This window comes from Rousettus aegyptiacus, unplaced genomic scaffold, assembly GCF_014176215.1.
Source record: "Rousettus aegyptiacus isolate mRouAeg1 unplaced genomic scaffold, mRouAeg1.p scaffold_m13_p_1, whole genome shotgun sequence".
In the NCBI taxonomy this organism is placed as follows: Eukaryota; Metazoa; Chordata; class Mammalia; order Chiroptera; family Pteropodidae; genus Rousettus; species Rousettus aegyptiacus.
The window spans coordinates 65,210,297-65,234,574 of record NW_023416284.1 but is presented as its reverse complement, the minus strand read 5'-3'; the positions used below and the strand labels follow the sequence as shown (position 1 = coordinate 65,234,574).

The 24,278-nt window shown below is 33.0% G+C and overlaps 1 protein-coding gene across 10 annotated transcripts in view; it reads right to left on the bottom strand.

The window, feature by feature from the left end:
• The window catches only part of CCDC18 (coiled-coil domain containing 18), a 97,575-nt gene that overhangs the window by 68,374 nt on the left and 4,923 nt on the right, over positions 1–24,278 (bottom strand). For 2 of the 10 annotated variants that reach the window (XM_036236493.1, XM_016134238.2), the window contains exons 1-12: positions 23,867–24,000; positions 23,648–23,770; positions 21,712–21,847; positions 21,074–21,248; positions 18,287–18,448; positions 17,541–17,647; positions 16,818–16,946; positions 5,871–5,967; positions 4,396–4,517; positions 3,234–3,525; positions 977–1,101; positions 7–167 (exon numbers count right to left, since the gene is read on the bottom strand). In XM_036236493.1, coding sequence (XP_036092386.1) covers positions 7–167; positions 977–1,101; positions 3,234–3,525; positions 4,396–4,517; positions 5,871–5,967; positions 16,818–16,946; positions 17,541–17,647; positions 18,287–18,448; positions 21,074–21,248; positions 21,712–21,847; positions 23,648–23,681 — 1,540 coding nt within the window. In that variant the 5' untranslated portion in view covers positions 23,682–23,770; positions 23,867–24,000. Of the gene's footprint in view, positions 1–6; positions 168–976; positions 1,102–3,233; positions 3,526–4,395; positions 4,518–5,870; positions 5,968–16,817; positions 16,947–17,540; positions 17,648–18,286; positions 18,449–21,073; positions 21,249–21,711; positions 21,848–23,010; positions 23,771–23,866; positions 24,001–24,278 lie in introns of those variants that run through there. The other 8 variants (XM_036236498.1, XM_036236496.1, XM_036236484.1 and 5 more) reach the window with 8 other exon arrangements.

Genomic DNA, 24,278 nt, shown 5'->3' with positions numbered 1-24,278 from the left:
ACTCACCTACTGGACTACCTCCTAATTTTACAGGTTCTGTTTCTAAACTATTTAATTTGCTACTTTCTTTGTTGTCATTACGAGCATTAAGACTGTGAGATAACTGATTTGCAGTCAGGTTTGCATGAAGCTTTTGAATTTCTGCCTCTTTCATTGCAAGCTTAATCCTAGAAAAGAAGCCAAAATTTATCAGAAAGATTCTGTAAAAATATCTCATATACCATTTTTACCTTTCAAGATGGTAAAAATTTAAAACTCTGGTATTTAGTCAATTATTGGGCAGGACACATACCATTAAGTAGACTGTAAACTGGTTCAGCTACTGTAGTACCTAGTAAAATAAAAAATGTACACACCCTATGACATAGCAATTTCACCTTTAGGATTATACACTAGAGAAACTCTCACATACTGTAGTTAACATGTGTGAGTATGTTCTTTCCAGCACTGTAATAGCAGAATACAATAAGGTAACCACCAACAAAGAAATAAATTGTGACATAGTTATAGACTATAGGATACAGCTATAAAAAAAGAAACATATTAATCCATTCACTCAGTAATTACTCTACCTACCTCAACAAGATGAATTTTAAAAATGATGCTGAGTGAAAAGGCAAAATTATATACAATAAACATATAGCATATTTCCATGTGTGAGTATAAACATACACAAAATGGATTGAAGAATATGTACCCAATTTATGATGGTAGATACTTAGGAAGAGAATGGGACTATTTGTAAGAATCAAAATGTATTATCTATCCTGTAATTTCTTCTTATTATTATTTAAAGAAACAGATCTGAAACAAATAGACAAATGTTAAGAAGAATCAATTCTTAGTTGTGGAAACCTCAATATTTGTTATAATATCTGAACTTTTTTGTATATTTTCCAACATTTCAATTAAAGATCTTAATTATCAATTTAAAAAAACACTATATTTGCTATAATTTCAGAACCTGAAAACATACCTCAATTCCGAAATTATCATTTTATTTCCCTCACAGCAGCCAATGTAACTGTCTTCCTTGTTTGACAAACTACTCATCTGGTGCTTAGAAAGCGATGATTTAAAACCAAACATTTCTCTTTTTATCTGTAAGTTTAAAAACAAACATATATAAACCTATAATATCTATGATGCAATTGTTTATTCAGAACTCCAAATCTGAAAAATTGTGTGAATAGAAAGAGAATGTACAAATACATTACGAAATAGTAAGATAATGGGAAAACTATAATACTTAAATAAACCCGCATTATGTGAATCATTATGGAGATATCAGATATGATATTGAGTGAAAACCAACAGAGGCACGTATGTATTTTCACTAAACTATGTATTTATATTTTTTCTAGAAGCACTTGTATGTGGTGCTATTTAAAATATGGACAAAAAGGATACATATGAATTTCAGAGTAGTCACTACCTCTGAGGAGAGAAGGAGAGGACAGGGTATATAAAGAGGCTTTATTTACCTGTAAAATTTTATTCTAAAAAAATCCAAAGTGGATAGTACAATATGTTACCAAGACTTAGGAAACACTGTGCTTTTCTGTATGTTTAAATAACACAGAATTTTTAATATCAGTTGTAAAAAGGAATAAGACTTAATGACCACTACTGTGAAACTATAACCAAATTATACTTTCCAAAAATAAAAAAAAGTTCACATTTCTAAACCACATTATTCTTAGCACTGCATGAAACACAGGATCATGCATATATTGCCACACCACATTCAGAATCACATGTTGAGTAATTTTTGATACTTAGTCAAATGAAAATATCAATTTAAAATGAAGGCTATCTGCATCTGGTACTATCAAATTTCAAAAGCAAACAGTACATTAAAAATCTAAGGGAATAATCAGCATCCTAGGAAAATATTTATAGCAGAGGACTAGAAACCAAGAAAAATACATCCTAGTTTTAATTCTGCTCTTAGCTGGTTAGACAAGTTATTTACTACCTTGGGTCTACTTTTCTTCACCAATAAAATGATGGTATTGAATCAGATGATTCCTAAGGTCCCTTTCAGTTTCATGAGTCCATGACATTTTAAAATTGCTGAGTCTACCATCCATACATATGTGAAACCAACCAAGACATTCTTATCTATAGCTTTCTTCTGATCTCATCTTTATTTTATATCTATCAAAAACATATTTCTGACACAGGTATACTTATCTTCTTCCTAATCTCACTTATAAATATGATCATATATATGTAACTCAAAGAGAACAGATGGTTGGCTGCTATCATAAAAACATTTAATGTTCTGTACCATTTAGTAAGTACATGAAAAATCATTCAACATCATTAACCATTAGGGAAGTACAAATTAAAACCACAATGTGATACACTTTACACCTACTAAGATGATTATAATCAAGCAGACAGACAATAGAAAATGTTGGCAAGGATGTGGAGAAACAGGAACGCTCATACATTGCTGGTGAGAATGTAAAATGGTGCAGCCACATTAGAAAATAGTTTGGCATAAATTTACCAAATGATCCAGCAATTTCGCTCCTGGGTATCTACTCAAGAGAAATGAAAACATGTCCACACACAAAGACTTGTATGCAAATGTTCGCAGCAACATTATACGTAATAATCCAAAAGTATAAACAACCTAAATGTTCATCTATTGGTGAATGAATAAATAAAATAAATACAATGGAATAACATTCAACAATAAAGAGAAATGAAATACTGATATACAGCATAATGAATGATTCTCAAAAACATTAAGAATGCAAAAAATCAGATGCAAAAATGTATAATTCCATTTATATGTCCAGAAAAGACAAATCTCTAAATGCAGAAAGTAGATTAGTAGTTCCCTATGGGTGAAGGTGAGTATAGGGACTATTTATAAATGGGCATAAGGGATGACAGAAATGTTTGAAAACTGGATTGTGGTCATTGTTCTAAAACTTTTAATCGCTGAACGGTTCACTTAAAATGCATGAATTTTGTTGTTATTTCAATAAAGCTGTTTTAAAAAAATTCTGTACCATTTTTATATATGGCATCTGAGAGACTGAGAAAGGGTGAAACAGCAGAAAATTAAGTACAAAAGAAACAGGGATTAGAGAGAAAAGAAACTGATGACTGAAAGCATAAGCATGGAACAAAAAACAGAAGCTAATAAAGCAACCATAAAATGATGATCTCTTATAAAGCACTTCAGTAAAATTTTCCTTTTCACATATACTTACTGGCAACTGTGACATAATTTTTTCAAAACTTCTCAGTTCCACCCTTGAACTTTCTATTTCTCGATGACACAAATCCAATCGCTCATTCTGGGTTGCAATACGAACCTTTAATTCTCGGTTTTCATTCATGACAGAAAAATTTTCTCGAAGTATTTCATCTTTGTCCTCTAACTCACTCTCTAGTTTCAAAATACTTTGTCTAGATTCGGCTAATTGTGCCATGACTTCTGAATTTTTCACTGCCATTATCCTTAATTTTTCTTTTCCATTGTTATTTTCATCTTTTAACTGCCTATGATGAAAAAGGTATGAAAATAAAATAAAATATATATTCATTTTCAATAATCATATTTAATTAACCTCACTTTTAAACTATTTTAAAGCTCAATTCTGAAATAATAATACCTGCTCACATTTGCTGAGTGCCTATTTTCTGCATGCCAGGCACCCACAACTGTATGTGGTTCACATTATTATTACTCCCTGTTTATGAGGAAACTGAGGCACAGAAAGGTTATGAAACTTACCCAGTGTCTCACAGTAAGAAGTAGGGGAGGGTAATCCCACTACCTTGGAAGTATTTGTGCTCCCTTCTTAAAAGTGTAAAACAGGAGATGTAACTCCAAAATCATGATACAACATTTTGCAGCAATAAAGTTTTAGCTCATATAAGGAAAAATCATGAACTGCCACAAATCTAAAAGATAGTCTTACAAATGATTAACAGATTACTAGGCAGTAATATTTTTAATATATATAAAAACATGTCAAGCATGAGAACAATCTAATCTTTTGACTATTACTGTATTTTATCAGTTCCCTTTTTCACATTTTTAACATCTCTGAAATAAGTTTGGATTAGGTGATTCTTTATAACCTGAAGCATACATATTTTACTAACTAGCTAATGTGTGTTAATTTCTCTAAATATTTGCTAAGTAAAGATGTTGATCATATTACTAATATATTTACAAGTATATTAACATCAATATACATTTTATTCATTTAAAATCCTAACTTTACATCTAGAAAACAATTTGTCATGAAGCCTATCTTTCTACCTAATTTAAAGCCATAATTACAATATACAAAATACTCTATTTCAAAATGTTTGTTTTTCTCCATTGCTACACAATACTTTTTCTACAACAGTATACTGTACCTTAATTTCTCTTTCAGAATTTCAAGTTCACTTTTATATAGACCACATCTTTCCTGTAGCCTTTTATTTTCTTTTTCACAGTTAATTAGATTTTTCTCTAATATTTCTTCTTCGGCTTGAACCTAAAACAATAATTTGTTTTAAGTGGACACACTAATGTGGTCATAAGTTTTAGGCTTTTCGAACTAAAAAGTAGTGATTTCAGAAATCAGCAGGATAGTGAAGTAACTATTGCACCCATTTAAGTCCCCAGCCTTGGAGTGAAGCGAACAAAGTGAACTTTCTGGATAGGGAGGGGGATTCTGCTACCTGTTCAGAAATGGTTAAGAGCTTATGATGTAGGAGTAACAGCAAAAGTGTTCTGGCTTCAAATGGACAAGACAAGCAAATCATGTAGGATGCTGCATCAAGTTACTAAAGGCTAACTTTAGTGCAAATGTTCCAGAGAAGTACTTTCACTAAAATCACAGTCCAAAATTTATAACAGATTAAAAAAAAAAAAAAAAAAAAAAAGTCAAGCATCCAGAATGGGACAATGGGAGTGGAAGACAGGGCAGATCTGCTTCACTTCCTTTGTCACATCTAATAATCCTAATGAGAAGTGTGACAAAATCATCTCTTATATTTTCCTTTTTCCTCTATAAAGTCCTCTCTCTCCCTGAGGACATTCTCCCTATAAGCTATACTACCTCCTCCTACAGATTACCTTATTAAAAATCCCTTCTGTGATATTTTATTCTCACAGGGACCTTGTCCAAGGCTTTCAAACAGTGATTTAATTAATTCACACTTAGGGCTTTGGTAACTAATGGGATCTTGATTTCTTCATTTTTAATAATAATAATTTTCTTCTACATTTCTACCTTTCTTTAATCAGAATCATTAACTTCTTCTGCTTCAACTATTATATCAAGATGGAAGTCTCTCATATTGGCAACTCTTGACCAGACCTCTATTCTGAGTTCAACATGTGACCTTCCTCTAGACAGGTTTTATTATCATGTGCTATTACATGACCATATTAAATGAATGTAATAAAGGCACTATATTACTATGTAACATCAGTCCAAGAAACCTTCCCTTTGAGAGGCAGAAGCGAGCCCCTCTCAGGGTGGTAGGTCTAGAGGGATCAACTAAAGGCTACACTTCTGGCTTAATTTTCACTGGAGTAATGGGAACAAATTTCTTACTTCTACTTCTATAGCCCAACCTCTACTCACTTACCCCATCTTTCTCTATATTTAGTTTCTTGTCTCCACTCTTTTCTCTCTTTAGATAAAAAAGTTTCTGCTCAATCAAAAGATTGTGAACATAATCTTTAATATTTATAAATTTTTTTCAATGATTTTATTACGAATGAGATTCATGAAAATTACTCCCTGCTTTAATAAAAAATAAACATATTCTACTTCTACCTTTATTTTTAGAATATGGACAGTAATACCAAATACTGAATTTGTACAAGTGCCTCTTACCTTTTCCAGTTTTTCGGCGACTTTTTCTTTATAATGTTGGAAAGCTTTACTCAGCTCTTCAGCATTATATAGTGCTTCATTCCTTTGTCTTTCAGCTCTAAAATTTAAAGGGCATAATTAATAAAAGTAAAGAATGTTCTGCATTTGAATAGTTAAGTTCCGAAGTAACCTATATTTTAATGAATAATTAGAGAGGAGCAGATTTTTCTGTACTAAAAGAATACTAAGATTAAACTGCAAAATAAAGGATGAAGATTAGACTATAACTTCCTCACTTTAAAAATAATATGAAAAATAAAATATAACAAAATGCTTATAAACATGAATTCTGAAACATGTATACATTCTTATGTGCTGGCAATATTCTTTCCTCAGTCTGGAAAAGACAGATTAGGGAAGTAGCCTGAGGCTGTATGATAAATTTTCAGATTAGATATTACAGAATCAGTCCACTGTCTAGGATATTAAAAATACTCAGTAAAGCCTATGACCTTTGCAAAGGTCAAGTAAATTTTCAAAAAGGTATATCAAAAGGCAGTAATTTCTATAAGACATAAAAATCTAAACAACAAAATCCAACCACTACCAAGCACTGTCTTAAGACCAACCATGCGGCCTCACCTCTTGGCTTATCCTGACCTTTCTTCATACTTCTCACACTGAATGGAGACTACTGGCTGGAACTAAGTCAATTTAATATCCACACCTAAAAACGTTTCTATATTTAAACTTATCCTCATGATATTCTTTCCAGTGTAAGGGAAGTTAGTGACTCTTTTCATCCAAGATGAATTGCTTTATCTATATACTGGATCTTAGCTCTTTACTTTCAGGAACTTAATTCTTCTGTATCTTCAGTCTCTATTGGATTACAAACTCATGTAAAAGTATCCCTTATATCCTGAATATGTGTGGTTCTTAAGTTTGAATAGCAACTGTGGATATCAGAGGTATCTATTTGGTTCCAAAGTTTCAGATAAAAAATAGAAAGAGTTTAAACAATTAGGAATTTATCTGAAAATCTAAGAGAATGTATTCTATTCCTTAATTTGCATAGCTAGAAATCAGAGAGCAAAGAATATTTGTATTTCTTAAACAAAAAATCTCATAGATACTATGCTTTCCTGTCATCCTTCCTTTTAAGCCAAATTTATCAACTTTACACTAATCTTCTCTTTCACCAATTAAAAAAAAGTCATGACATATTTCAGCCACACAGAAAGTATGGCTACATATACCCATGTCCTTCCAACCCAACTTTAATGAATCTTAACTCTTTGCTATTTTTGCTTCATGCAACCTTTTTTATTTTAAGCAAACAAAACAGTACAGACATTCCAGAGTTGAAGAGTCCCTGTCTCTTCTAAATCCCATTCTTCTGACTTCTCTTACAAGGGTAACCCTAGTATTACTTTTTTTAAAATACCAAACATTTTGTAAATTCACATATTAATCTAAATCCACAAATAATACATCACAGTTCATTGACTCTAAGAGGCAGATTGTTTTTACATTTTTAAGATCTCTAAAATTGATATATATTTTATAATTGATGGTATATCAGTTTTCATGGTGATATTTTTTCTTAGTGATTACTAAATGTGTGTAATCTTACATGTTTTTATACTTTATATGAATGGCATACACTGCCTATATCCTTCTGCAGATTGCTTTTGTTCTACGTTCAAGATCTACGTTCACCTATGTGACTACAGTTCATTTAAAAAAATCTATTATATACTATCCCATTGTATGAAAATGCTATAATTTATTTATTTATCCATATTCCAGTTGATAGACATTGAAGTTTTCTCCAGCTAATACAAACAATATTGCAAGTGAACATCCTGGTACATGGTTCCTTGTCAATATACGTGAGAGTTTCTTAAAGATAAATAGCCAGGAACTCAATGGCTAGATATTTTTCAAAAGGTATTTCAAAATTGAAGGTACTAGGTAGGTCATCTTCAACTTTATTAAATCCTTTTTTAAAAAGTACAGCAGTTGTACCAATTTACATTTCCAACTGGAAATGTGTATGAGTTTCTGTTGTACCACACCTTCACTGACGCTTAGAGAACTAGAATAGTACAATAAAAAAATAATAACCTATTTAAGCCTCCAAACAATCTATAGTGAAGATAAGTGCCAAAAATGAGGCAATGAGAGATTAAGTAACTTGCCTCAAATCTCACTGGTTACAGTGAGTGTAATCTGTTTCCAAAACCTCTTTCCTCTGGCATTGTATTCAATCAAGTGGGCCCTAGAGCCATAGCGTCTGGATTCAAATTCCATCTCTACCACTTTCTGTGTGACCTCAACTGCTCTCTAATTCAGTTTCCTCATCTGTAAAATAAGAACATTATCGATCTCATATGATTATTTGAGGAGTAAATAAATTATATTTTTAAAGCATGTAGAAAAATGTTTACATTTAGTAAGTTACATTTAGTAAGTTACATTCAGTAAGTTAATATAATTATCAAATTTAAAATGTTTGTCAATTAGGTAGTGTGAGGTGATTGTAGTTTTGCACCTTCACTATAGTTCTGATCTGCATTTTTGATGATGGTGAGGTTGAGTAATTTCCTGTTTCATTGGCCAGTTAGGTTTCCTGTCCTTCACCTGTTAGAATTCTTTGTCTTTTATTGCCCAATTCCATGCACTCTCCCCTTTTACTTATTGATTTGTGAAAGCTCTTTCTAAATTCTGGACACAAATCTTTGTGAATTATATTATTTGCAAATATTTCTCCAAGTATCTGGCTTGTCTTTTTAACTTTTTAAAAATAAATATTATTTTTTTAACTAAATTTTTCATGGTAACATTGGTTAATATACTTTTTCACTTTTTAAATGATGTTTTATAGAACAGAAACTTTTAATTTTAATGGACTTAGAAGTTTGCTTAAGAATATTATATTCCTATGATATTTATGCTGTTTGAATCACATTTAAATACATTCTTCCCTACCATGAGACATCATGGAAACTATTCCCCTGTCTTTTCTCTAAAAGTTTTACTTTTCACAACTGGGTCTTTAATTCACCTGGAATTTTTTTAATACATGTGTATAGTATGAGACAGGGATCTAATTTAATTTTTAAAGTCAATAATCAATTCTCCCAGCATCATTTTTTAAACTTTTTGTTTTTAAAATTTCAAATCTGTACACCTTGAATGTGGATTCACCAGTTTTTAACATTTTGACACAACTGCTTTATGTGTTACCTGACAGGTTTTTTGCAAAGAACTACATTCTAGAGTAATTAGTAAACTTCACTCCTGAATACATTAGCACGTATCTCCTAGGAACATGGACATTGCCTCATATAACCATGACTATCAAATTCAAGAAATCTAAAATTGATACAATACTATTATCTAATACATAATTTATATGTTTCATCAATTATTCTAATAATGTTTTTTATAATTTTTTCTTCTGATCCAAGATCATATACTGCTTTAGCTATCATGTCTATTTAGTCTCCTTAATCTAGAACACCTCGGCTTTTCTCAGTCTTTCACGACACTGACATTTTTTTAAGAAAAACAACAGCTATTTTACAGACCAACATGGGCTGATGTTTCTTCATATTAGATGCAGGCCATTCATTCTTGGGAAGCATACTACATAAATAATGCTGTATCCTTTTCACTATATCACACATGTCAGTTTGCCCAGCATCTTAACTTACCGAATCTTCCATCCTTCCCCAATTTGTAATGCCGCCTCTGTTACATATCAAGTTTCAACTGTATGTGTGTTTGCTTAAGAATCTCTGTACCACTGATCTTTTTGTCTATTCCTATACCAGTATCACGTTGATTTAATTAGTACAACTTTATAAATGTTAATATCTATAGGCATGTTCTCTAGTCTACTGCTTCAAAACCGTCTTGTCTGTCTATTCTTAAACCTTGGTTCTTTAGTATGATTTTTAGGGTCAGTTCAATAAGTTCTACCAAAAATTCTTTTGGGATATTGACTGGAATTATATTAAATGTATAAGTTATTTCGGGGAAAAAAAACAAACCTTAATATTAGGTTCCCTTCAAAAAAAAATACCTCATTAGTTAAATCTTCTTTCAAGACTTTCAATAAAGCTTTAAAATTTCCTACATTGTATAAAACATTTCATTTTATTGTGATGTTTTGACATCTGGAGGCTTACTGACCTTAGGAGGACTGGCCCTCTTAGAGCTGGGCAATTCTTAGAGACAATAAAATATTCACTTGGGAGTGAATATTTTTGCGAGTGAATATTCTTTCATAGGCAAACTAAGCAACCCAGAGGCCACTCCTCAAAACTCAATCTTGCTCTTACAATCAGGGCCAATCGCCCCAATCACCCTAATCACCTCAGGACCAGGTACCAGACAACTCAGGATAGCCTTACAGTCAGCCCACTGAAATTATTCACACAAGCTAAATCTTTTTTTTTTAATTAATTTTTTTTATGGTGACACTGGTTAACAAAATCCAGTAAGTTTCGGCTGTACATTTTAACGGTAAGTCGTATATATATATTTACATTATGTGTTTACCTCCCTTAGTTAATTTCTTTTTGTCACCACATATTTGACCCTCTTTACTCCATATACATCCCCCATTCCCCCTCCCCCTATCCTCTGGTAATCAGTCTATTGTCCATGTCCATGAGTCTCTGTTTGCTTGTCCTGTTCGTCTGTTGCTTTTAGGTTTATATCCCACATGTAAATGATATCATGTGATTTTCAACTTTTTCTGTCTGGCCTATTTCACTTAGCATGATTATCTCGAGGTCTATCTATGCTGTTGCAAATGGCAATATTTCGTCTCTTCTTATGGCTGAGTAATATTCCATTGTACATATGAACCACAGCTTCTTTAGCCAGTCATCCATGTCCTGGCCACTGTGAATAATGCTGCTATGAACATCCATGCACAAATCTTTTCGGATACGAGTTTTCAAGTCGTTGGGGTAAACGCTCAGTAGAGGGACTGCTGGATCATGTTGTAGATCAATTCTTAGTTTTTTGAGGAACCTCCATAGTGACTCTACCAATTTGCAGTCCTACCAGCACTGTCTGAGGGTTCCTTTTTCTCCGCATCCTCTTCAACATTTGTAATTACTTGTCCTATTGATTACAGCTATTCTAACAGGTGTGAGATGGTATCTCATTGTGGTTTTGATTTGCATTTCCCTAATAGCTAGTGATGTTGAGCATCTTTTCATATATTTGTTGGCCATTTGATGTCTCTGTTCAGGTCCTCTCACCATTTTTTGACTGGATCATTTGTTTTTTTGTTGTTATCGAGTCGCATGAGTTCTTTGTATATTTTGGGTATTAGGCCCTTATCGGAGGCATTGCTTGCAAATATATTTTCCCATTCAGATAGCTGTGTCTTTACCTTGTTGATGGTTTCTTTTGCTGAGCAGAAGCTTTTTAGTTTGATGTAGTCCCATTTATTTTTGCTTTTACTTCCCTTGTCTTTGAGGCCAAATTCATAAAATCTTTAAGTCCAAGGTCCTTGAGTTTAGTCCCTATGTTTTCTTCTATGCACTTTATTGTTTCAGGTCTTATATTCAGGTCCTTAATCGATTTTGAGTTAATTTTGGCGTGTAGTGATAGACAACAGTTTAGTTTCATTCTTTTGCAGGAGGCTTTCCATTTTTCCCAGCACCATTTATTGAAGAGGCTTTCCTTTCTCCACTGCATGTTTTTGGCTTTTTTGGGTTTACTTCTGGACTCTCCATTCTGTTCCACTGGTCCATGTGTCTGTTTTGATGCTAATACCATGCTGTTTTGATTAGTGTCGCTTTGTAGTATAATCTGAAGATGGGCAGAGTGATGTCTCCAGCCTCATTCTTTTTTCTCAGGATGGCATTAACAATTTGGGATCTTTTGTGTTTCCATTCAAATCTGATAATTTTTTGTTCCATTTCTTTAAAAAATTCCAATGAAATTTTGATAGGGATTGCGTGTAATCGTATAACGCTTTAGGTAATAAGGTCATTTTAACTATGTTGATTCTTCCAATCCAAGAACATAGAATATATTTCCATTTCTTTGATTCTTTTTTGATTTCTTTTAATAGGGCCTTATAGTTTTCAGTGTATAGGTCCTTCGCATGTTTTGTTAGATTTTTCTTAGGTATTTTATCCTTTATGTTGCAATTGCAAAAGGAATTATTTTTTCCACTTCTTTTTCTGACACTTCATTATTAGAGTATAGGAATGCTATGGATTTTTGAACACTAATTTGGTATCCAGAAACATTACCCCGGCTTTTGTTTTGTTTTGTTTTTTTTCATTTCAATTTGTGTGAAATATCTTTTTCCATCTCTTTACTTTCAGTCTATGAGTGTCATCTGATCTGAAGTGGATCTCTAACAGATAGCATATGCATGGGTCTTGTTTTCTTTCCATTTGGCTGGAGCATTTAATCCATTTACATTTAAAGCGATTCCTCACAGGTACATAGTTACTGCCATTTTATTATTCGTATTTGCTACTTCTACTTTTTCACCCTTCTCTTTTTACAGAAGTCCCTTTAACATTTCTTGCAATGCTGGCTTGTTGGTGATGAATTCCTTAAGCTTTTTCCTGTCTGGGAAGCTCTTTATCTCACCTTCCATTTTAATCGAAAGCCTTGCTGGGTAGAGTATTTGTGGTTGTAGACTCCTGTTTTTCGTTAATGTTGAATATTTCTTGCCAGCCTCTTCTGGCCTGCAAAGTTTTCATTGAAAAATCAGCAGACATTTTTATGGGGGTACCCTTGTAAGTAACTAGCTATCTTTCTCTTGCTGCTTTTAAGATTCTCTTTGTCTTTGATCTTTGGCATTTTAATCATATACCCTGGTGTGGGTCTGTTTGAATTCCTCTTGTCTGGGAGTCTGTGCTTCCTGAACTTGTATGTCTAATTCCTTCACCAGGTTAGGGAAATTTTCTGTCATTATTTCCTCAAATAGATTCTCAATCCCTTGCTCTCTCGCTTCTCCTTCAGGTACTCTTATGTCCTAGATATTGTTACACTTTATGTTGTCCCAGAGGTTTCTTAAACTATTCTCATTTTTTAAAATTCTTTTTTTCTTTTTGTTGTTCTGATTGGGTGTATCTGCTACCATGTCTTCCAGTTCACTAACTCCATCTTCTGTTTCATCCAATCTACTGTTGAATCCTTCTAGTGTATTCCTCATTTGTTGTTACATTCTTCATTTGTCTCATTCTTTTTTCATGGTTTCTTTGTCCTTTTTTATGCTTACTATCTCCCTGTTGAGATTCTCATTGTGCTCATCCATTCTCCCCCTAAGTTCGTTGAGCATCCTTAAAACCAGTATTTTGAACTCTGCCTCTGGTAGCTTGCTTGCCTCCATTTTATTTAGCTTATATTCTGAAGTTTTCTCCTGTTGTTTCATTGGTGGCATGTTTCTTTGTTTTATCATTTTATTAGCCTCTCTGTGTTCATTCAGGAATATCTGTCTCTCGACCTTGGCCAGATGACCTAATGTGGCCGGTGTCTTGTGTGGCCCACAGGTGTACGCTCCTGATATCCTATGCCAGGGGCTCTGGACGTGATCTCTGTGAGGGTTGTGTGTGACCTTCTGTTGTCTCCAAGCCTTTATTGTTATTAGTACATCAGTGGATGGGATTAACATTCAGGATGACTAACTGTGGGAACTGGCTGCACCCATAGGGTAAGAGTTACCGTATTGGGGCTGACCCCACTGAGTGGGATTTGGCTAGTGTACTTGTTGCAACCACCCCTTGTGTGTACTGTTAACAGAGCTAGTCAGGATGTGCTCTGTTGTGGTCTGGAGTCAGCCTCTGGATGCGCTGGCCCCTTGGGAGGGGTCCCTGCACATGTCTTTTGATAGGTATAGGCAATCATTTCTGTTGGAATAGATGCTGGATCATAGGGTAACTTATGTTTTGCTGTAGCAGATACCAGCAAACAGTTTTCCAAAATGGTTCTAACAATTTACACTCCCACTAGAAATGTATGAGGATTCTAGTTAATACAAGTTGCCAAAGTTTGATACTATAAGTCTTTTTCAGTTTAGTCACTGGGTACTGCAATGGACCTGGCCTTTCGTCACCATCATGTTTTCCTTGGTTTGCGTTTTTGTTCACAAATTTTTGATTATTGATTCAATATCTCTAATGGCTATATATCTATTCAAGTTTTCAATTTATTCTTAAGCTAGTATTATGAAATTATATTTCATTAGGGATTTGTTTTTTTAGTCTGAGTTTTCAAATTTATCATCCTGTTGACCATGGTTCATGGTCCTTAGTCTAACTTCTTAAATCATAGCTAAATCTGTAATTTAGGAATCCCTTTTCAATTCAATATTGTTTTTGGTGCTTTTTCTCCTTTATTAATCTTATCTGATGCCCATCACATTGGTCATTGTGAAGAAACAAGATTTAGGTTTTGTTTATCCTCTCTACTGTTTCTTTGTTTTCTACTCATTCATTTCACCTTTATCTTTATTATTTTATTACTTCTATTTTCTTTTGATGCTATTTCTTCTCATGTGCTTTTCCTGATTACATAAATTAAATGTTTTAATGTATTCCTTTTCAGTCATATGTTAATTTTAATATATGCATAGGGGGCTTAAAATTTTTCCTCTAAGAATATCTCTGGCTGCAGTTCATAAGATGTGATATATAATATTTTTCATGTCACTCAGTTCTAAAAGTTTTCTAATTCTCATCATAAATTCTTCAATGGTCCATGAGTAGCAAGAAGGCTAGATTTAAATTTCCAAACATACATGATTTGGGAGGTTATATTCTAACTTAATCATACTGTGGTCTGAGAAAGTGATATATATGACAATCTTTTGGTGTTTGTTGAAACTCATGTTTTCCAGCATAGTGAGTTAACGGAATATAAATGTTCTAGAAGTGCTTGAAAGAATGTGAATTCTCAAATTGTGGGGTACGGGATTCCATATCAAAATTAACTGTCATTCAACTCTTCAACTTCTTTTTTGTTGTTATCAATTCCTAGTAAATGTATAAAAATGTTCCCTGTATGATTACAGATTTGTTCATTTCAAATCGAAATTTTGTTGTTTTATGTATTTGGGTACTAAATTGTTAGATACATATAAATTTAGAATCTTTATAGCTTCTTACTTGTTACTTAAACATATATTGGAGATGAGTTATAGCAGTAATTTTTAACTCTAATAATGCTTTTTGTACTTCAATCTATTCTGCATGATATTGAGTTATATCTACTTTGTTTTAGTGACTATTTCCCTGAAATATTTATTTCTATCCCTCTGTTTTCAACTTTTCTGTGTCTTTATGTTTCAGGTATGTCTCTCATAAACAGCATAAAGCTAAACAACCACTGCCTTTACACTGGCTTTTTAATCCATTATGATTAATCTTCTGCATCCAAAAAAAAAAGTCTGTTCAAAAGTTTCAATCATTCAATTTCAGAATGCCAATACTCACTCTAGTTCTTCAAAAAGATTCCAAGGGTCTTCATGTCAAGGGTCTTCACCTCTAACTAAAAATCTCAATTGCCTATTTTTGCTCTCCAGGTTAAAACATAAATTCTTTGGCTTAACACACAAAGCCATTTCCAGTCTGGAACAAACTTGTCTTTTTTGCCTCATTTCCTACTACACCTATCCATTTATAAGTACATAAAACTCCTTAGTGTTCTACAGCAATGATGCTCTTTTACATCTCTTTGCTTTTACACATGCTGTCTAGACTGTGTCCATTTTGTACTTATTCACTTTGTGAAAGCAAAGTCAATACTCTAAAAATCATGTTATTTAAGTTTTACAGAAAAACTAGTCATTCTTCCTCTGTATTTTTTTCTTAGCTATATTATAAAGCTAGTCTTCCTGTATTATCATTTCGCTATTTTAAACAACCATTTATAAAATGTTTATCTGAATAAGCTTGAATTTCAGAATATTTAACCATATAGTTTATTCTTAGAATGATACATTTGTTAGTGTTTATTATTTAAGAGTCAACTTATATTTCTTACTTCAGTTAATTCTTATATCAAGACAATATCGCCTAGATGTAATAGATGAACAAACTGAGATTCAAGAAAGTTAAATGATTTGCCCAAGGTAACAAAGCCACTGAGAGGTAAAATCTGGGTGTTTGACTCCAAAACCTAAATATTCCCCCTAAGTAATACTGCCTACCAAATACATATTGTAATTGGAACTCAACTAACCAAAGGCTGCTGGGAAAACATTCTTCTAAATCCATTTTAATGAAAAATGACTTATAGATGGTTTCTGAGCAGTTTTTAAAAGTGTAAATGTAAATGCAAACAAATATTTAATCTATTTATGACAACTCTGTAAAGTATACTTTCTTTGTAACCTTATTTATGTCATAGCATAAATTTTTAAAATATATTTTTATTTTAAAAGAGAAAAATGTGGATTGTGATTTCACTTTATGTAAAAGCTGTTATAATTACAATATTATATTGTAAAATCACATTAATTTAAAATTTTAAAATTTAAATATTACTTTAAAAGTTAACTGACATTCAAACTTAATGGTTCTTGGGTTAATATTACTTAAAACTTTAAAACATGGTTTATACAAAATAGATATTTTTACATTACTTATATATTCCTTAAGGAAGACCCAAACACACTACTTATGAAGTTTATGTAGCTCATGCAACTTAATTTCAGACATAAGTAAATATCATTACATCAATAATCATTATCAGGCTTCTGAGAATTAATCCCAACCAAGAATACCAATAACAACATCCACGCATGAAAATTTTAATGGGAAATGAAAATAAAATAATGGACAAAAAAGAACATAAAGTTATTCCACAGTCAAATTTCTGAAAATTTTTTACTTTAAAACTTAGCTAGAATTTTAAATAAGTAGTATATTCTTTATTTCCCCTAAAAAAGAATTGCTTGCTTTAAAAAGAACATACCTCTTTCCTTGTTTACTCTGTTCCAGTAAGTCCACCTTCAACTTTATACATTCCTCTTGGGACTTCTGCAACCTCTGTTCCTTTTCAATCACCATTTTCTGGCTCTGTTCTAATTTATCTTCTGCCTCTCTATAAAACAAAGGATTTTTAAAGAGAATATTAAAGATATGCCACTATGCAAGAATAGTTCAGTATTAGTAACTCTTTTAGTTTAAAACACTGAATTAAGAAAAACAATTATTTAATAGAGAAAAGGTATAGTTATCATTTATTAACTGAGTTTCAACAAGAAATAAAATAATATTTCCATCAAGTGATGAATATATAGCTTATATCCTATTTCATGGTCAGATACTAAAAGCATTACCATATAGTTCAGAAACTTTAGGGCGCATTTGAATCATCTGCAAGACTTATGAAAACACAGATTTCTGGGTCCCACATCCTAGAGTTTGTGATTCAGTAAGTCTAAGATAAGACCTGAAATCTGCATTTCTAACAAGTTCCCAAATGATGCTAATATTGCTGGTGCCGGAACTACACTTTGAGAATCAGTATAATGGAGTAATGTACTATTAGGAATGCATATATTTCTCATTTCAAGGGAGAAGAGAATAAATTATAAATCGACTAATTCTTTGTATTTTACTTCTTGAATTCCCATTTTAGTACTGAGTATATAATACTATGAAATAAAAATTGTAAAGCTATAAGTGTATTTACCTCAAAACTTTATCTTGGGCTGAAACTTCTGCTTCCAAATTTATAATCTGTTCTTCTAAGATTGGCACATTGGCTGCCTGTTGTTGAGCAGATTCAAGCATAGAGACCTAAAACAAATAAGGTAGTTCCTGGATGGTGGAAACAGAGTAATTTTCTCCCTGTTCTTTTTTCTATTTATAAAGTTTTCAACAATGAAAGTGTATTATTTTAAAAAGAAAGATAAATAAGCTATTTTTTTTTTGCACAATAAAACAACACAAATTGGTAATCTTAAGATTTTAAGAAGCTTTATCTAAATGCGCAGACTATATGAGTTCTTCTGAATTATTTTCAGATGTTAAATTCGTGTAAAATTGTAACATGGTGATACTCTATTAGCATAATAAAAATTACACATAATACATTAAAATAATACAAGGAATATTTTACCAATTATAAGTCTTTAACTGCTTATAATGATTTTCTATTGACACAGTCACCACTTTAAGAAACATACTTTAGGGAGTGATGTCAGAAACATGGTAGGGTGAGGAATGTCCCCGGATCTCTCCCCTTGAAATAACAATAAGCTTAACATCTAAAACTCAACAAATAACACCCAACCTGAACACAAGCACATGTGACTGAGTGATTTGTACATAAGAACTTCCAAAGGTCTTTCCACTTTGTGTGGTAGGAGAAATATGGTAATGAATATTTTCAGATACCAAATAAATAAAAAGATGCATGCTGAAAAAGAAACATACTTTTGCTCTTGACTGTGTTAATTCAAAGTGGATAGACTCTATTTTAGTCATTAAAGAATGATTCTGTGAGACCAAACAGGCATTCTGTTGCCTAAGTTTATTAAGTTTCTCTCGAAGACTTTTGATCTCCTGATCCACAGGGTTAGAAGATGAAAAAGGTATCTGAAAAATGAAAAAGAGCAATTTTGGATTACTTCATTAAGCATTACATGTAATTAATGGAAAATGATGAACGATTATCAATAAAATAATAAAGTAGCTCAAAAAATGAGTTAAGATATTTAGTAAGTGTTGGTGAGGAGATGTGAGACAATCAGCACTCTCCTCCACTGCTGGTGGACATGTACACAAATAAGTACAGCTTGGAAAACAATGGTACACTTTGAAAAAGTTCTTGGTATTATCCAGTAAAGGTGAATAGGCTAAGACACAACAATATTACTCCTGGGTATAAATCTGACAGAAACTTTCATATTTTTGGACCTGGAGATATAAAAATATTCATAGTTAAACTGCCCCTAAGAGAGTTAATGGTAGGAGCCCAAATGTCCAGCAACAATAAAATGGATAATGGATAAAATACTCTTTAAACTGTACTGTATATTTCTATTATACTCTTTTGAATATATATTTTATAATAAATTTCATGAGGTTTGAGGTTTTCAAAACATGATTTCTCTAATTTTATTTTTTGGAAAAAGTAATATATCATACAACCCAAAAGTCAAAACTACATAAAAGGAAAAGTACACAGTCTCATTCCTATCTTAAGTAGGTATATAACCATTTTTATATATTTCTTGTTTATAAATTTTTGTATAACACCCTTCATACAGCAAAAAATAAGAAACTGCTAATATAGGAGTTATTATACTCTTAATTAAACCTAGTCTTCTGGTGTTTCCACATGCATACACAAACAAACTGCCCACTCCACATTTCCTTATGCAAAAACTAGACTACAATATACAGTTGGCCCTCTGTATCCAGGGGTTCTGCTTCCATGGATTCAACCAACCATGGATCAAAAATATTTGGGGAAAAGTTACCCTGTAGTCAATGTGTACTATATAGTTAGGCCTAAACTGGTTTGTCTGCACTGAACATGTACAGACTTTTCTTGTCATTATTACCTAAATAATACAGTATAAATACTATTCATATAGCATTTACATTGTATTAGGCATTATAAGAAATACAGAGATGATTTAAAGTATATGAGAGGATATCCATGGGTTACATGCAAATATTATACGATTTTATATAAGGGAAATGGACATCTTCAGATTTTGGTGTCTGCAGGGGATCCTGGAACCAATCACCCACACATACCAAGGGATGACTGTGTATCATTCTGAACTTAGCATTTTTTACTTAAATGACATATCCTGGCAATTTTTCCACAATTGATACAGTAAGAACTTCTATTTTCTGTTTGTTTCCACCAGCTGCATATTTATTCAACCAATCCCCATTCTAATATTTTGTTAAGACAAACAATGCCTCATTTTGCACTAATACAGGTATATCTGTAGGATAATTTTCTAGAAATGGGATATACAAGCCAAAGGTAATACATTTGTGATTTTAGCAAACATTATCAAATGCCTCTTCATAGGGGTTCTATCATTTTGCATTCCTACCAGCAATGTATGAGAGTGCCTATTTCCCCCGATTTTCACCAACAAAATACAGTGTCAAACATCTGGATGTCTACAAATCTGTTAGGTAAGATCTGGTACCTAAGTATAGTTTCATTGTGAATTTCTCTTATTACGAGCTTGAGCATCTTTTTGTTTGAAGATTATTTTAATTTTCTTTTCCATACATGTCTTTTGACCATTTTTCTATTAAGTTGTTGCTCTTTTATTCTTTCTAGGAGTTCTTTACATATTAAAGAGATTAGCCTTTTGTCTTTAATAGGCATTACCAATATTTTTTCCCTCCAACTTGTCATTCATTTTTGCTTAGAATAAAACACAATGATCTCAACTATGGCATAAATATGATTAAAAAAATAATCGGCAATTTGAACTAGGATAGAGATCAAATTTCCCAGAATGACATAATCTTGAATTCATTTCTTAAAATATAGGCTTAGTCAAACAGCTTCATTAAGCAGCTTCCTTACAAAAAGAAAAGCTCTCAACTGCTGGCTTTCTAAAGCAGGAAGAGCAAATTCTTATAAAAAAAAGATTATGATCTGCATATGCAACCATATGTATATATGCATACTGGCAGTGGGGTAATAAAAAACAGGAAGAAGAATGGAAAAAGATATAAAAGGGTTGAGTAAAGAAGAGAAGCAAACACAAGGAGATAATATGACTGAATAAGAAAGAGGCGGAGAGAGAGAGTCAGTTCCACACTAGGAAAGATATCCAACATGATCCGCAAAATTCAGGGATAATTAAAGGAGAATACTGCCATGCTATCACATTGTACTCCAATCCAGGTTAAACAGTAAGTATACTTTAACCACTTAAATACATAATTGATTACCTATTATATACATGGAATAGTGCAAAGACCAAGGAACGCACAATTTATTTGAGAAAACAAGATATTTAATTGCAGAAAGGCAATAAATATAGAAGTTTAAAAATAGAATAATACACCAAAAATAACTACTTTCTTGTTAGAATTCAGTGAGTCTTGAGCACTGTAGTAAAAGATTATGTAAAACATGAATAAGTCATTTAAAGAAAAACTCAAAGAAAAATTATTTACAGTAGATAGGGCAAACTCTAAAACTACTTTTAAGAAGAGAAGTCTAAAAACGATAACCTTATCTCTTGGCTTTTTTTGAAAAGCAGTACTGCTACTGGGCATTTTACAAACTTTTTTAAAAGGTGAGTAATTCAAAGATCCAAGCTGGCTAGGCTGAGAAAGATCTTCCACAATGAGCCTTTCAGACCTTGAGGGATTAGAGGCATAATCGGAGTTTTCACTTGGACTAACACTGGAGAAAAAAGAAAAAATGCATTTTAGGTCTTAAATAATTTAAGTATTCACTCCAAATTTCTATACATTAAATAAGAAAACAAAGAAAAGTCCTTGAAATGCTACTGGAACTCAGAGTCACAGTTATGAATGTAAGGCAATGTTTCAACTAAATTTTTAAATAAATTCTAGTTAGTTTTAAACTACCCATCTATGTATTGCTAGAGCCTCTATACTAGAATTACTTAATATTAAAAAAAATAGTCATAATAGATTAATTAAGCCTAAAACATATATTTCAGAGTCCTAATATAAAAATGTTTTCTTAATATATAGATCATTCTCTATTTTTTTCCTAAATTGAGGTAGTCAAAATTATAGAACATTTTCTATTCTAGAGACATATTACAATGAAAATACATACATTTTACCTTCATAAATTAAAAGTTATATCTAAATTCTATGTGATTTTACTTATTTACCTAGATAACTCTTCCCCTAAACTCTGCAAACTCCATTCTGTTATCTTCAGTTCATGTCTTAAGGAAGCAACATTTGCAAGCAAACTTTCTTCTTCATTGTCTTTATTACAGCAGTCTGATGAATTAGATTCCATTTCTTAAAAAAATGAATGAATTTATTGTACCTTGCAGGAAAGAATCTGTAGTATCAGTCAAAATACTCTAAGAGAATTTAACTCATTCTTTTCTACTTAGAATTTAACTCATTATTTTTCTATTTCAAATGTGAAATCTTTCAAGGTAATCTAAAACAAAGCAAAAACCCAGTAACAAGCTCTCTATAGCGTAAAACCATATGGAAAGTTCTATAGAATTTCAATGAATTGATTTTTCATTATAGCCAGGGTCTAGTTATCATTGGACCTCTTTTCTAAGTACATATAATCTTTCTAATAATTGTGTGAACGAAGTATTTTTATTCCATGTTAGAGATGGAGAAACTAATAAGACAAATTAATGTACTGAAGGTCACACAAACTGTAAATGATGGAACCAAGGTTTGAAACTAAGTTATCAGGATCCAAAGACCTTTTAATTATATCACACTGCAATTTTTTTTTCTTATTCTAGATCAATTTCAGTATGAGGTTTTAAACAAAGAATCGCATTATAAGCTCTGGATGTATGATAAAATTGGCATCATTACAGTCATTCATATTCCTAAAAGCAATTTATTACCAGATAAAGATTATCCCCTTCTTCCATTCATAATAGTTATAAAATTTTAAAAGCACACACATTTACATCATAACCAGAGATCAAAATGACACATGGCAGGTTAACTCATAGAAATACATAAAGAGAAGCTTTTGTTTTTCAACTAAAGTGTATCTCTAGGGTTGTGAAATTCTCTACTAAATACCTTTGCACATAAAAATCGTTATAAAGGGCCACGTTTCATTATTAATGATCAATACATATAATTATTATATATTAAATGAAGGCTTTATAATTTCTACTACTCATGTAGATCTTTCCAAATAATCTTAAAATTATAGTCCTCTTTCAGATCCTCTTTACCTTTGTCATTGCAGTATCTCTTTCATGACCCTTCTAGAATTCTGGCCACACCTCAGGCTGTAAAAGGCTAGGAGTCCTGTGTATTATGTTCAGGACTGAAAGGCACTGAGGGAAACTCAGTATTTCCAGTGAATAAATTATTCTTAAACTGTCCTTCCATCCCCAACTAAAATAGTATGACAAATTTATTCCCTACTCAAAATTTCTCAGATGTGAGGAAATTAAGAAGAAAACTCTCACCTTACGGAAATAAACTATGACAGCAAACTAAATGAGACATTGTGTAATCTTAGAGAAAATGTTTCTATCCTCTTTCCCTTTTTTCCCAAATTTGCTTCGGCTTAAGTGAGAACTCTCCCAGACAAAAGTCAATGGATCAAGTCCCCATTCTGCTTTATCTTTCAACATCTCTAGCTTCCTACAGGATGAAGGAAAAAAGGTTAAATTTAGGTAAATTCTAAAATGCAACTAGATATTATGGTTCAACTAAATCAGGTTTTATCTCCAACGTTTTCTTACCTGTCAAAAGGGTAAGAATTCTCTAACCCTTTTGACGTATCAGTGGATACGTTTGATAGTCATATTTTTTTTTTCCAGGGGACCACTTATTGTCAAATGAAGATTCCTCCTCCCTTCGGTAATCAAAAAAACTCTATCTTCATTGCCTGTACATACGAGAAAAAGCACATCGTGCTACCTACAGGCCCTGACGTCATCTCTTGGCCCTAATAATACGTTTGTAGCTGTACAAACGCACACCCATCACAAAGAACAAGTGTTCTTTATACCCCCGTGTGTAATGGGATGGACTGTAGTCGAAAAAGATTCCTCATGTTGGAAGGTCATAGCTTTATATCAAGGACAGAAATGATCCTACGTTCATCTGGAAGAAGTTGAGGCAAACAGGACATCTTTCTCTCGATTTTTCATTTAAATACGACCCTGCAGAGCAGGCGTGGGCAGGACAGGCGAGAACCAGATGAAGTGCGTCCCAGGATGCCTGGAGGGAAAGGAACAAAACTCCCCCACATAAGCCTGCTTCCACCCTCCAGAGCAGTCGCTCACCACCCAAGTCATAGCTGGGAGAGAGACCCACCCGACGACAGAGGCCGCCGCGTTCTCGCCTGCATTCGGAAGCCTCGGACCCTCTCTCTGGCCCCGGGCGTGGAACCATCAGACACAACACGCGCGGAACCAGCGAACCAGGGCTGCACTGAATTCGAACCGCCGCGGGAGCCGTTGGGGACGCACCGCCCCGACCGCAACCCCGCCCCCCGTGCTGGCCCTGCGTGGGGCGACGCAAAAGGCGCGGTGCCTGTCGGGGATCGTAGTCTGAGAGCGTGTCCGAGCCCGCTCGCTCGGAACTACATTTCCCACAGTTAGCCACAGGACGCCCATTGGTGTTGGAGAAGCCATGAGAACTTGCGCCTGTCCGGGTGTGAGGCTGACGGCGCTCACGCCGAGACTGAGAGGGCCGAGACAGGAGGGTGCGGAACGGGACTGCTGGC